General features: G+C 38.9%; 1 protein-coding gene across 1 annotated transcript in view; it reads left to right on the top strand.

Moving 5' to 3' along the window:
* LOC126334526 (uncharacterized) overlaps positions 1 to 13,219 on the top strand; it is a 75,836-nt gene that overhangs the window by 995 nt on the left and 61,622 nt on the right. Inside the window, exons 2-4 of the mRNA XM_049996876.1 lie at positions 183 to 423; positions 5,520 to 5,685; positions 5,771 to 5,904. Of these exons, the coding sequence (XP_049852833.1) occupies positions 183 to 423; positions 5,520 to 5,685; positions 5,771 to 5,904 (541 nt within the window). The remainder of the gene's footprint in view (positions 1 to 182; positions 424 to 5,519; positions 5,686 to 5,770; positions 5,905 to 13,219) is intronic.

Below are 13,219 nucleotides of genomic sequence, written 5' to 3' on the forward strand. Positions count from 1 at the left end.
AGTTAGGCAAGAAATTAGGTTTGATTTATTGTATATTATATTGTGACAGTGTTCAATAATCTTTGACATTTGGTCTCAAAGCACTGCATTTATTTCCTGTTTTGATTGCATTTCCTTATTATGAATGCATTTATAATTGAAAGAAATAAATTAAATATGAAATTATTTATTTCTTTTTTCAGTGATGTCAGTGATATAGAGTCCTTAGTTGAGAAGCTGGGTCCAGAGGCACTGAGTACACGAGATGAATGGGGATACACACCTGCTCACTGGGCTGCTCTGGATGGCAATGTTGAAGTCATGCGTTATCTTGTTGAGCGATCAGCTCCTGTAGATCTGTCATGCCTTGGGACACAAGGCCCCAGACCAATTCATTGGGCATGCAGAAAGGGTCATGCTGCTGTCGTGCAAGTACTCCTGCAAGTGAGTAATATGTGTCCACCACTGTAAAGTCCAGTTGTAATTTCTGTTGATATCCTTCTCAGTGGAGATACATAATACCAAATGAGGTGGTACAATGATGAAAACTCTTAAATAAGAGGAGCTATGTCTTAACACCTGTGTGACACATTCTGTCATGTGGTTTCTGTACAAGTTGGAAATAGCCATTTGCTCTGTGTATTTTGCCCCAGCTACCTTCAGAATTTCAAAGAATATGTTCCAGATAACACTATCAAAAGCTTTATCTTAGACTGCGAATGTTATATATGTAGAATAGTTTTGTCATATCTAGCTCTCCCAAGAATATCAGTATTTCTGATGAAATATCTTGTCCTCTAGGTTCTTGTCTCGACTTAGGTCTTTTTGTGCTTTGTCAATTCTTCTTGCAGTATTATATCTCCCAGCTCAACTTATCTACATCCTCCTAGCTTACTACAATACTACCTTCAAGTTTGTTTCCCTTGTATAGACCATCTACATACTTCTTCCCCCTTCCGGCTTTCCCTCCTTTGCTTAATACTGGTTTTCCATCTGAGCCCTTAATATTCATACAGTTGCTTCTCTTTTACTCCAAAGGCCTCTTCAATTTTCCTGTAGGTGGTATCCATCTTTCTTCTAGTGAAATATGCTTCTTAATACTTACATGTGTTCTGTAGCTGTTTGTGCTTAGACGTTTTACACTTCATGTCACTCTCATTTTTTAGACATTTGTATTCCCTTTCATCTTCTTCATTTGCTGCATTTTTATATTTTTTTCTATCAATAAATTCAATACCACCTATAGTATTCATGGAATTCTACTAGGGCTTGTCTTTGTGCCTATTTGATCCTCTGGTGCGTGCACTTTGTCATCTCTGAGCTGTCTAAAAAGTATCTGACCTTTCATTTTCCCATGCAAAAAAGAGACAATAGCATGGTACCACTGTACGCAGTAAAGGAAGGGACTTCTATGCACATGCGTGAATTTGGTCCCCGCCTTCCAATGCGTCAGTCACTGTCTCACTGTCACTGAGTGAAGTGCTACACAATGTGTTTGTGGGTTACCGATTCTCTCAAGATGACTGTACGTGTTGAGCAAAGACACTGCATCAAATTTTGTCAAAAGCTTGGTGATTTTGAAAGCGAAACAATTCGTGTCAGCAGGTATTTGGAGAACGATGGATGTAACACAAATTAAGGGGTGGTTCAACCGATTCAAAAATAGCCGCACATCAGTGGAGAGTGACCAGCGTTCTGGCAGGCCCCAAACTGCCTGAGTGCAGTTGGTGTTGAGAGAATGCAAAATTTGCTGATGGCAGATTGTCATTTGACCGTGTGGAAGATTGCCCAAGAGGTTGCAATTTTGCATGATATGAACATGCATCAAGTGGCTGCGAAATTTGTGCCCAACTTGTTGTCAGTGGAACAAAAAGACATCTGTTATGACGTTGTGCAGGACTTCTGGACACCACCAACACTGATCCTGGGTTTCTGAACACCGTGATAACTGGAGATGAGTCATGGGCATACGGGTATGACCCAGAAACAAAAAACATGTAATCGCAACAGAAGCATCCCGAGTCTCCATGGCCGAAGGAAGCGTGGCAGGTGTGAAGCAAAATCAAGGTGATGCTGACTGTGTTCTTTGATGTCCATGGAATTGTGCATCACAACGGCAAAAACCTGGCAACTGAATCACGACAATACCCCTCACACATTCATCCCACTTGATCCAAAATTGCTTGGCCAAACATGGAATTACAGCCTTTCACAATGTCCCTACTCTCCAGACATGGCTCCTTGTGAATTCTGGTTGTTTTCAGAATTGAAGGCGCCACTGAAAGGATCTCTGTTTTGAGAATAGAGAAATGATAATGTGGAACATGATGACGGAGCTGAAAATCATTATACAAGGAGACTTCCAGAGGTTTTTTCAGGAGTGGAAGGATTGGTGGGCTAAGTGTGGCCAGCACAATGGGCCTACTTAGAAGAGGATTAGGATCCCAACCCTGTCATGTATTAGAAATATTTTTTCTGGCCGAGGTCGGGTACTTTTTAGACAGGCCTAGTACATTTGTCTTCTACTGTATTCCTTTCACTGTTTGTCAGTTGCTGCCTAATGCTACCTCCAAAACTCTAGACAGCCTCTGGTTCTTTCAACTCATACAGACCCCATCTTAATAACTTTTTGCAATTTCTTCAGTTTTTATCTACAGTTCATTATCAGTAAACTGTGATCAGAGTCCATATTTGCTCGTGGAAGTGTCTTCCAGGTTAAAATCTGATTCGGATCTCTCTCCCTTGCCATTATATAATCAGTCTGAAACCTTGTCGTCTCCATGTCTCTTCCATGTATATGCATCCTTCTTTTTATGGTTCTTAAAGCAAGTGTTAGTGAGGAATTAATCCCCATCTGTGCAGAAGTCTGCCGGGTGGTTTATTCTTTCATTTCTTTCTCCCAGTTCATATCTTACTGTTTTTCCTTCTCTTCAAACGTCACCCAGGTTCCCTGGAACTGCAGCTACATGATGTTAGAGTGAAGGTAATGGAAGAGATTGTTAATGGCGTTTTGGAGATAATTATTAAGTAGTTCTATAAAAATGGACACTCCTTATGTATTGAGAAAACATATTATATTCAGTTCTGTGCAACAAATAATCATACCAGCAAGTGACGTAGCACGTGAACAGGAGTCAGTAAATGGGATAGAATGCTCCCAGTGTTTGGGTATAAATATTGATGAGGTACTGTATATTACTGATCTACAGATGATACAAACATTGCAGTAAATAGTTAATAAGTATAGTCTTAGAAAGATCGGTTAATGAAATTTTCAGGGTCATTAATAAATGGTTCTTTGCCAGTTTCGTGTAACTAAACTATGAAAAACACATTATATGTAATTCAGAACTTGTAAGTGGTGTTTTGCCAGTATACACCTAAAGTACGATGACCAACAGGTAAAAGAAGTGGACATTGTTAAATTCTTGAGATGAGGCCTAGAGCTGGATAATATATTCAACTAGAGCAGGACACCACAGAACTGCTGAAGCACCTAAACAGATCGTTATTTGCAATTCGAATGTTGTCAAATATAGGGGAAATAAAAATGAGAAAGCTGACATACTGTGCTTACCTTCATTCCATAATTCATATGGGATTATTTCATAGCGTAACTCAACAAGTATCCCAGCTACAAAGATGTGTAATAAGACTTATTTGTGGTGTGAACCTGAACATCTCACAGAGGCCTGTTTAGGGAAATAGGGATACTGACTACTGCTTCCCAATATCTTTATTCCATAATGAAATTTGTCATTAAAATACATCTCTTTTTCAAATCAACAGATTGTGGAATCAATACTAAAATGTAGCTCTTTTTCAAACCAGCAGCTCATGGAATCAATATTAGAAATAAGAAAAATGAAACTTCCTGGCAGATTAAAACAGTGTGCCGGACCGAGACTCGAACTCGGGACCTTTGCCCTTCCGCGGGCAAGTGCTCTTCTGACTGAGCTACCCAAGCGTGACTCATGCCCCGTCCTCACATCTTTAATTCCGCCAGTACCTCATCTCCTACCTTCCAAATTTCCAAGAAGCTCTCCTGCGAACCTTTCAGATCTTCACAGCGATTTAGTCGCTTACTTTTGTTCAGAAAGGTGTCCATTATTCAGGAACATACATTTTCAGTAGCTTGCCAGTGGTTTCATTCTATTTGGGATCTGTGGAAGGTGCACTAGCATATTTGTTTTTCATTGTAAATATTTATTGTGTATTCTTGTTCTTCTGTAATGTTCCACATCCTGGAGGATGTCCTCACTATGGATCAAATAGAACGAAAAGTACATCTAATGTAATCTAATCATCTTATCTAAATTGAGCAGTTCAAACAAATAGGTTCAACTACTTTTGTTCCTTGTAGAATTGATAGCCTTGGAAACAAATCAGCCTTGTAATATATTTTGCATATTACTACCCAGTGATGTTGTATGGAATTAATTTTCTGGGATAGCTCATCATGTAGAAATAATGATCTTAGTTACCCATTATTAAAGCTGTCATTGTTGCAGAAAGGAATTCAGTATGTAACAACAAAAATTTTTGATCATTTGCTCAGTGACATAAAATGTCTGATAGGTAGCAAAGTGAGTTTTAAATATAACGTAAAATCATCTCTTTGGGACAACTCTTTCCATTCCACATTCAGACTTTAAGAACTGGCTGCCTGTTAAAAACATTTAGCTTATAAGTGTAGTTGCCTGAGTAGGATTGAAAGCTATGTTCATCAGTAAAACTGACTTTTTAGACAGGCCTATGATCTATGAAACACATAATTAACTCAGTGAGAGGTCCACATTGCAGCCATTCAGAAGCACCGTGTCTCTGGAAGTCCGCACACAGTTTCCTCTTGTTTTGGTGTTGCTATGTTATGTCAGTTCTGTTGCTGTTTAATTTTTTCACTTCTCATGCTCTTGTTCACTTTGCTTAAACCAGCTTGTTAAAGTGGTTGCTTGGGTATATGGTATGTCTGTTCCAACTCATCTTTCCTCCTGGTAGATTTCATCTCTCAGTATTATAGAGACTGTTTTAGTTTGGAAGATTTTGTATCATCAGAGCAACTTAGACTTTATGAAATTGGAAATGGTAGATAAGATTAGTCTTCAGAGCTTGTAATTTGTTTATTGTGTAACAAACATAATCATAAAGTACTGGAACCCAACTTTTCAGAATGAGAGGGGGGGAAAAAACACATACACCCAACTTTTCAGAATGAGAGGGGGGGGGGAAAAAACACACACACACAATTTTTCTAGTCAATGAAATGTTTATGGTGCGCAAGACTCTGCCAAGCAGAAGCAGAGTGATTCACTAACAGGCCCTTCCTTTTTCCTCCTTGACTGAGAGTTCAACTTCTGTTGGTTTCATTCTATGAGGTACTTTGCTTTGCTACATACTCAGAAAGAAATAATACATGTAGATGATTAACCATTTTAATAGCTTTTAGTTTTAGCTATTGGTGTAATTTTTCAGGTTTCTGACATTGGTAACTCAATGTTTTTTGTTAAGTGAATTGTGGTCCAAACTTTTTCCTGTTTCAGGCAGGAGTTGCTGTTAATGCAGCAGACTTCAAAGGTCTCACTCCCCTGATGACAGCGTGTATGTTTGGTCGCTCAGCAACTGCAACTTATTTACTTGGGATGGGTGCACTGAATCACCTGACAGACATTAACGGTGACACTGCTTTGCATTGGGCAGCTTATAAAGGTATTCATTTATAATGATAAGATTCTCACAGACAGCTGTGTTTTGCAATTAATTAAATGCTAAAACAAGTTCCACTGGTTTTCAGGTCATGCTGATCTCATACGTCTGTTGATGCACTCAGGTGTTGATCTACAAAAACCTGACAATTTTGGTTCAACTCCTCTTCATTTAGCTTGTTTATCAGGAAATGTAACATGTGTTAAACTTCTCTGTGAAAAGGTATGTTAGATCTTTTCATTGCAAAGGTTTCAGGATGTGTTCGGGTGTTTAATGGATAGACATTAAATGTTGTTTGGCAAATCACTCATTTTATTTCATAGTAATGGTGAGGCAGATCACTAATCACATTAAAGACAAAAAATGTGAATTGCTGATCAAACTAAAATACAAATATAAAATTAAAAAAATATCAATATCCAGAGGTCAGGAAATATGGAAGAGCAAGGGAGTGGAAAGGTGGGACAAGAGATAAATTTTAAATCCTGGATAATGGAAAGATGATAGGATTTGATGAAGGGGCAGTTGCCACTTGTGCACTTCAAGGGGCAGAGCATAGTTTTTACTATTCCTTTTACATTTGAGAAGCTATACATGCTCATTGGGTCCTACTAAATGAACTCTGGCAGTATTGTGTGTGTGTGTGTGTGTGTGTGTGTGTGTGTGTGTGTGTGTGTGTTATGTCAGGGATCATGATTGATTTGTATCACCAATCCTCTAAATTTTGTAAATTCTGGGTCCACTTACCATTAACTGTATGATACTACAGTGGAACAAGGTATTCCACATATAATTAGTTGAAACATCTAGAAGACAGGGCTTGTACAATCCTTAATTTAAAAAATCTGCATCTAGATGTGTATTGCATACTAATCGAGTGCGTTTCTGTCGTAGCTAAACAGTAATTCACAAGAAACGCATGGGGAAACTGCTATAACTAAGGTCTAGCAAACTTACCTGTGCAAAAGGATAGTGTCTGTCTGAGCTGCATAGGTCACTAGCCTTAAAAGTTAACAAAACAATTCTCAGTTTGCAAATAAAAAAACTCAGAGTGGGATGGGTGTTCTACCAGGAGATAATTACACCCAAACTCAGACAGGTAGTCAACCTGATCAAGCTTTCAAGGGTGATGGTAACAAACTGTCTAATAATTCAGAAAGTATAAAAAGTTATAACATATAGAAAAGGATGTCTTGAAATGTAAATTCATGTTGGATAGATTTACTGTTTTCTATCTTCTGTGACAAATGTCACCAGAACTTATTACTTGCATCTTTGGCTTGGAGGAGTGGCTGTCACTGGGTTGTTAAGATCTTTGTCTTCTCCTAAAATAGCAAGAGATTTTATGTAAGTAAACTATTTTGGTGTAATTCAAATGTGTGTGTTATCAATTTATATACTAAAATCCAGAGATTCCAACAAGATTTGAGTTTACAAGCTTTTCTCGCCTGCTAGCTAAAACATCCCTTGCAGTAAACTTCCAATTACTATTGTTGAAATGTGAGAATTGTAGAGGATAAGTAGTGGACAGACAAGAGTTGCAAGTTGTAGGGGAATAGATTAAAACCCAAGGGGGTATTCAGATTTAACTGTACTGCAATTTCCATTTGAGTACCAGGACTGTTCTCTCTGTGTGGTTACAACTAGTATTTTCCATCAACATTGTCAGAACTGAACTAATATCCCAGTAGTATCTGGAACCCCCTTGAGGTGAGGGGTTGCTACATTGATACTGCACTTGTGTTAATAAGAAATGGGGTTTAGATCCCAGACCACACACGCACACGCAGTATCTACATTGCCTTCCTTATACTCATAATCTCATGTTTGATTTACCAATTTCCAAGTAGTAATATGTATTTTACATTTCAAGAGGATCATTTTGTAGGCCAGCGGTTTTGTGGATTTTTTTAGTTTGTTTTCAGCCTTATTTTCCAATATTAGTGATTAGAAAAGTCAGTATCTCTTGTAAATACTTTACAGTTTCTTCTGAAAATTTGTGGAAATACTTGGCCTAAGACTGCTGTTAAACTTTCTGATAGCCTAGTAGCAGTGTTTCCCATATGCGTCACATCAAAAATGTGTAGGAAGTTATTAATTTCATCTTCAATGCCTGTGTCTTTATTCATGTCTCCACAAACTGTTACATTAGTTTTGTGAACCAAGACTCGATTTAATTTGTTTTTTTTTTTAAAGTGTTCAAGTTACCAGTAGGTGAGCAATACATGCACAGAATGATTAACGTCTTTTTAATGCATAACTTTGTTAGTTCAATGGCTGTCATTTCAAAATGTTTATCTACACCCATTGTCATAAGATTTTCTTAAGCTTTAAAATTTGTGCCACTTCTGAATAATTATATGGTCCCTTACCATTTAGGGTGGTTCTGCAATAGCAACTTGAACGTTAATATAATGATTGCACTACATCCTGTATTTCAGTGCCCACACCAGTGCTCTGAAATGAACACGCTGTAATTAAACTTTAAATTGGTGTACTTTATTTTTAATATACTGCATACTTAATAAAGAATACATAATTCTGGGTAGATTTTTGTTGTGTGGCTCTTGATGTTTTCTCTACATGTTACTGGGTCCATGAAATTATGAGAAATCAGACGTAACCAAATTTTATCTGCTGCTAGTATTTCAGCTGTAAATTCTTCAACCATCTAAGGAATTCTGAACAGACTGATAGTAAAGTGCTCCTCATGGAAAGCAATAAAAAGGGAAACTGGCAGGAAAACAGGGAACGTGTCTCAGGTAGAGATTAAAACAGGGGACAGTATAATAAAGAAGCCTGAGTTGGTTGCAGAAATATTTAACAACCACTTTTTGAGAGCAGCAGAGAAGACAGACTGTAATGGTTCTATGGAAGAATCATTTTCCCTCCTAAACAGAGCTATTAGCAACAGAATCCCACAGTTATCTTTACCTCCAGTTACTGTAAGCGAAGTCATAAGAGTAATTAAATCATTAAAAAATAAAAATTCTGCTGGTGTGGACAATATTTCCAGTAAAATACTGAAACACTGTTATAAATTTGTTAGTCCCGTCTTATGCAACTTGTACAAAACATCCCTACAAGAAGGGATTGTCCCTGACAGACTAGAATTGGCTGTAGTGATTCCTCTCTTTAAAAAAGGTGATAGAAACAACATTACAAACTATTGCCGAATATCCCTATTAATTACCTTCTTGAAAATTCTTGAAAGACTCATGCATGAGGATTGAAGAGCATCTCAACTTCCACAGTATCTTAAGAAAAAATCAGTTTGGTTTTTGTGCTGGTCTTTGTACTGAACAGGCAATATTCTCTTTCAGCAACCAAGTTTTGGAAACCATTAACAAAAAATGTCTCCAGTGGATATTTTTTGTCATCTTACGAAAGCCTTTGACTGTGTAAATCTCCAAATTCTTCTGTAGTTTAGGTGGTAGTGTTGGCTTGTGGCCACAATCATATCTAAAGGATCAGAAGCAGACTGTAATGCTAAATGGCTCTTCTGGAGAACCTGCCTCGTCTGATGGGGCATGATAATGTGTGGTGTGCCTCAAGGCTCCGTTTTGGGCCCACTGCTATTCCTCATCTTCATTAATGATCTTCCACTTTGTTCTGAGACAAACAGCAAATTTACCCTGTTCACTGATGATACCACATTTCTAATTGACGATTTGATAGATCAAAATCTTGAACAAACTACAAATACTGTTTTTAATGACATCTTAAATTGGTTTTCCTCAAATAGTGTCTCTCTCGTTGCAAATAAAACTCATTATATGAGGTTCCATACATCACAAAGTAATCTAGATGCAATTAACATAAAATGTAGAGATCAACCAATAATGAATGTTGAAGATACAAAATTCCTGGGTGCTTATGTAGACAGCAAATGTAATTGGTCAGTTCACATTCTTCATCTAAGTAAAAAACTTAGCTCAGCAACTTTTGCATTAGAGTAATTTCTTCAGTGGCTGAAGTTGACGCCATTAAGGTTGCCTACTTTGGCTACTTCCACTCATTGATGTCATATGCTATCATATTCTGGGGAACCAACCACTTGCAAAAAAGTTTTCACTGTCCAAAAAAAAGCAATCAGAATAATGTGTGGGGTCCATCAAAGACACTCTTTCAGGCACTTGTTTCGAAAGATAGGTATCCTAGCAACTGCCTCACAGTATATTTTTTACTTGCTGACCTTTGTGTGCTAAAATTATTCTATCTGCCGAGACAACCATAAATTCCATGGCTCTAACACCAGAAACAATGTCCATGTTGAAATGAAACGTCTCACTCTGGTAAAAAAAAAAAAAAAAAAGTTTACTACTCCAGCATTAAGCTGTTCAATGCTCTCCCACTACATATCAAATGTGTTCACACAGAACTGCCAAAATTTAAACAAGTTCTCAAAGATTAACTGGCAGAGAAATCTTTTTATACTGTGGATGAATATTTGAAAGGAAATGTATACCACCACTAAACTTCTTGTGTCTAGAATTAGTTCAGTTGATTTTATTGAGCATTTGAGCATTATCACACTTTCTGTAATAACAGATTGGCTATACCTGTATTTACTCAGAATAGATAATTATTTATTAAGTATGCAGTTTATTAAAAATAAAGTACACCAACTTAAAGTTTAATTACAGTGAGTTCATTTCAGAGCACCGGCGTGGACACTGAAATACAGGATATAGTGCAATCCTTATATTAATGTTCAAGTAGGCCTAATATCTGATTTAACATTGTGCTCTTATTTATAACCTTTATTTGAAACTCCTTTTTATGTTAAATGGTTGTTATGTTATTTATCTGACATTGTGTCTGTTACTGTATTTATCAGGCAATCACCATTGACAGTTGCACTGAACATTTATACAAGGCAAATAACAAATGAAACCATAAACACATTTTTAAAATTACCACGCATCTTTAAAATTACTGTTTAGATGAGAGCAAGTTACTTTAAAATTTAAACATTCATAAACCACGGCACTTATGGCCTATTACACATTTAGTGAAATTACTCAAAAACTATGATCAACCTGAAGAACAATTTACTAAACTTTAATGAAAAAGGTAGTCTTTCGTTACTGCAATGATTGGTATTATCAAAGTCATTCGGAGTACAGGGCAGCAACAAATCAGATACCATGGCACACAACCACGTTACTTAAATGGCAGGCACCCTACAATGTAGGATATAAAACATAAAATTTCATGTGACCAAGCAAACTCGTGGGATTCAACAAAATACGCCCAGAAGCAGACAACAGCTCACTCAGCTGTTCCCAATACAGGCTCGGCATGGACCCCCAAATGGGAGCAGCAAGTCATGAATAATCCCAGAACTAGTGGGTATGTACAACAGACTGACATATGCCTTAAGTAACTAGAAACACAATAATTCATTGCAGCACTTCATCTGTAGAATTAATCAACCTATTAATGAATATCAGCTAAGCAGTACAAATCTATTAATTTATGTGTGTAAGGCCAATTATACATTAAGCCATGAGCGAACTAGATACATGGCCAGCTGGCACGCACAGGCAAAGGGGACAGAAAATACACAACAGCACAAGCAGGATACAACCCAGGATCCTGGATCTGCTACGAAGACAAATGACAGAAGTCCCAATAAAACGAAATCAAGATGCAAGCAACTAGCATGCATGTACAAAACACAAAGCAACTTAAAGCAATCAGAATTAATTAAAATATCCACATACTGTCATTGAAGGAATTCTTGTACTTTCATTAATAGAATCAAACTATTTAAGCACACAATAACAATTGGCCTCTCAGTAACTTGTAAGAGTTTATGAAACCACTCATTTAGAATTAGATATATGTCTCTCACACACTTTTACTTCAGATAGAAACTTAACAGTAATGTTATTGCAATTCACGGCAAAATATACCCAGGGAAAATTTTATCCATGTAATCCATAACAATTGGTCAGCTTAACTTCGGCATGTGATATAAATACAATAACCAGGTGGCCCTTGGACAAGGACCAGCCAAACTGTTTTCAATTATGGTTAAACACTGACAGTAGCAATATACAAACAGAATGTATCAGCACTCCAGGCCCTAGTGATTCTTAATCATCACGTCGCATACAGCTCTCACTAGGACATTGCGTACTAAGCAAGTTGAAATCAAACACATTTGAGGGCAGACTCAGTAGGAGTAGCAACGGCCGGTCAAGGAAATGAAGTCAACAGCACAGAACCCAGTAGTCGATTCTGGCCACAATTTACAGCACAAGCAAGGCCCTTATCCTCTTACTTGTTCAACGAAGGCAGCTGCTCCAGATCCCGGTGCCAGGAGACATGTAGCGAGCGAAATACACCACTGGCTTCCCAGTAACGTGACTGCTTTCATGCCAGCAATATTTCCTACGGCACTGTCACCCGGGTAAACATTTGGATGTGCTCTTCCTGCTGCCTTGCACGTCACCTGTACTGTCTGCCAGACTAGGCAAACATTACTGCTAGCCCCCCTGCGGGTTCGGGGGTACGAATAGGCCCGCGGTATTCCTGCCTGTCGTAAGAGGCGACTAAAAGGAGTCTTCAAAGTTTCGGCCTTATGTGATGGTCCCCACTTGGGTTTGACCTGCCATTTTCAAAATTTCCGTTGTTAGTGCGTGCCATTTGGGGAAGGACGCCTTACGTGGTGTTTTTCTATTGGTCCATCGTGCACCTCCATATTGCATGCTATCTATTGTCGTGTGGAGGGATTTACACCCCATGTCTTCTGGGTTGCCTCCTCGTCTTCTGCGCAATCCCCTTCTTAGCGCCCACGGCAACTGTGGACCCTTTCAACACCTAAAATCCAGCACGGTAGCCAGTCCGTTGTGGTGGGGTCGTCATGTACCCTCTTGGTGGTAGCCCCCTGACCACGCAGGGATCGCACTACAGATGCCACAGCTGTTTCCTCCCCATGCATGCCAAGGAGTATGTGCCCATCTTGTCTGGGGCACGGGGACTCCGGGCAATGGGATATCGGCCAGGTACCCGTTGCTTTGGCTGGGTGGCGCCCTTGGGGAGAGCCCTCGTTCGGAGTAGGTGGCATCTGGGTGGATGTGGCGCAATGAAGCGCAATAAATCTCACCAAGCTGGTGGTCGCACTGCCACCAGCATCTCTAAGCGAGGCAAAATTGAATTCGATGCTGCACAATATGATCCTCAGTCGTTCCCCTCGTTGGCTGCGCCATGGGAGGGACGCAGATCTAGTGCCAAGCAGGAGCCTTATGTACCACAATACCTTGTCTGCAGCAGGACTGATGGTGACTCCTTTCTTTCGACAAAGCCTATGTTTTTTGTGGAACACCTGGAGGATAAGTTTGGGGAAGTGGCGGGTTTGTCTAAAATGAGGAATGGGTCCGTCCTCCTCAAGACGTCCTCCCCAGCCCAGTCACGGGCGTTGCTCTTGTGTGATAAGCTGGGAGACGTCCCTGTTACTGTCACTCCCCACAGTAGCTTAAATATGGTCCAGGGGATTATTTACCATCGCGACCTCTTGTTACAGTCC

The sequence above is a fragment of the Schistocerca gregaria genome, chromosome 2 (assembly GCF_023897955.1).
Source record: "Schistocerca gregaria isolate iqSchGreg1 chromosome 2, iqSchGreg1.2, whole genome shotgun sequence".
NCBI lineage: Eukaryota > Metazoa > Arthropoda > Insecta > Orthoptera > Acrididae > Schistocerca > Schistocerca gregaria.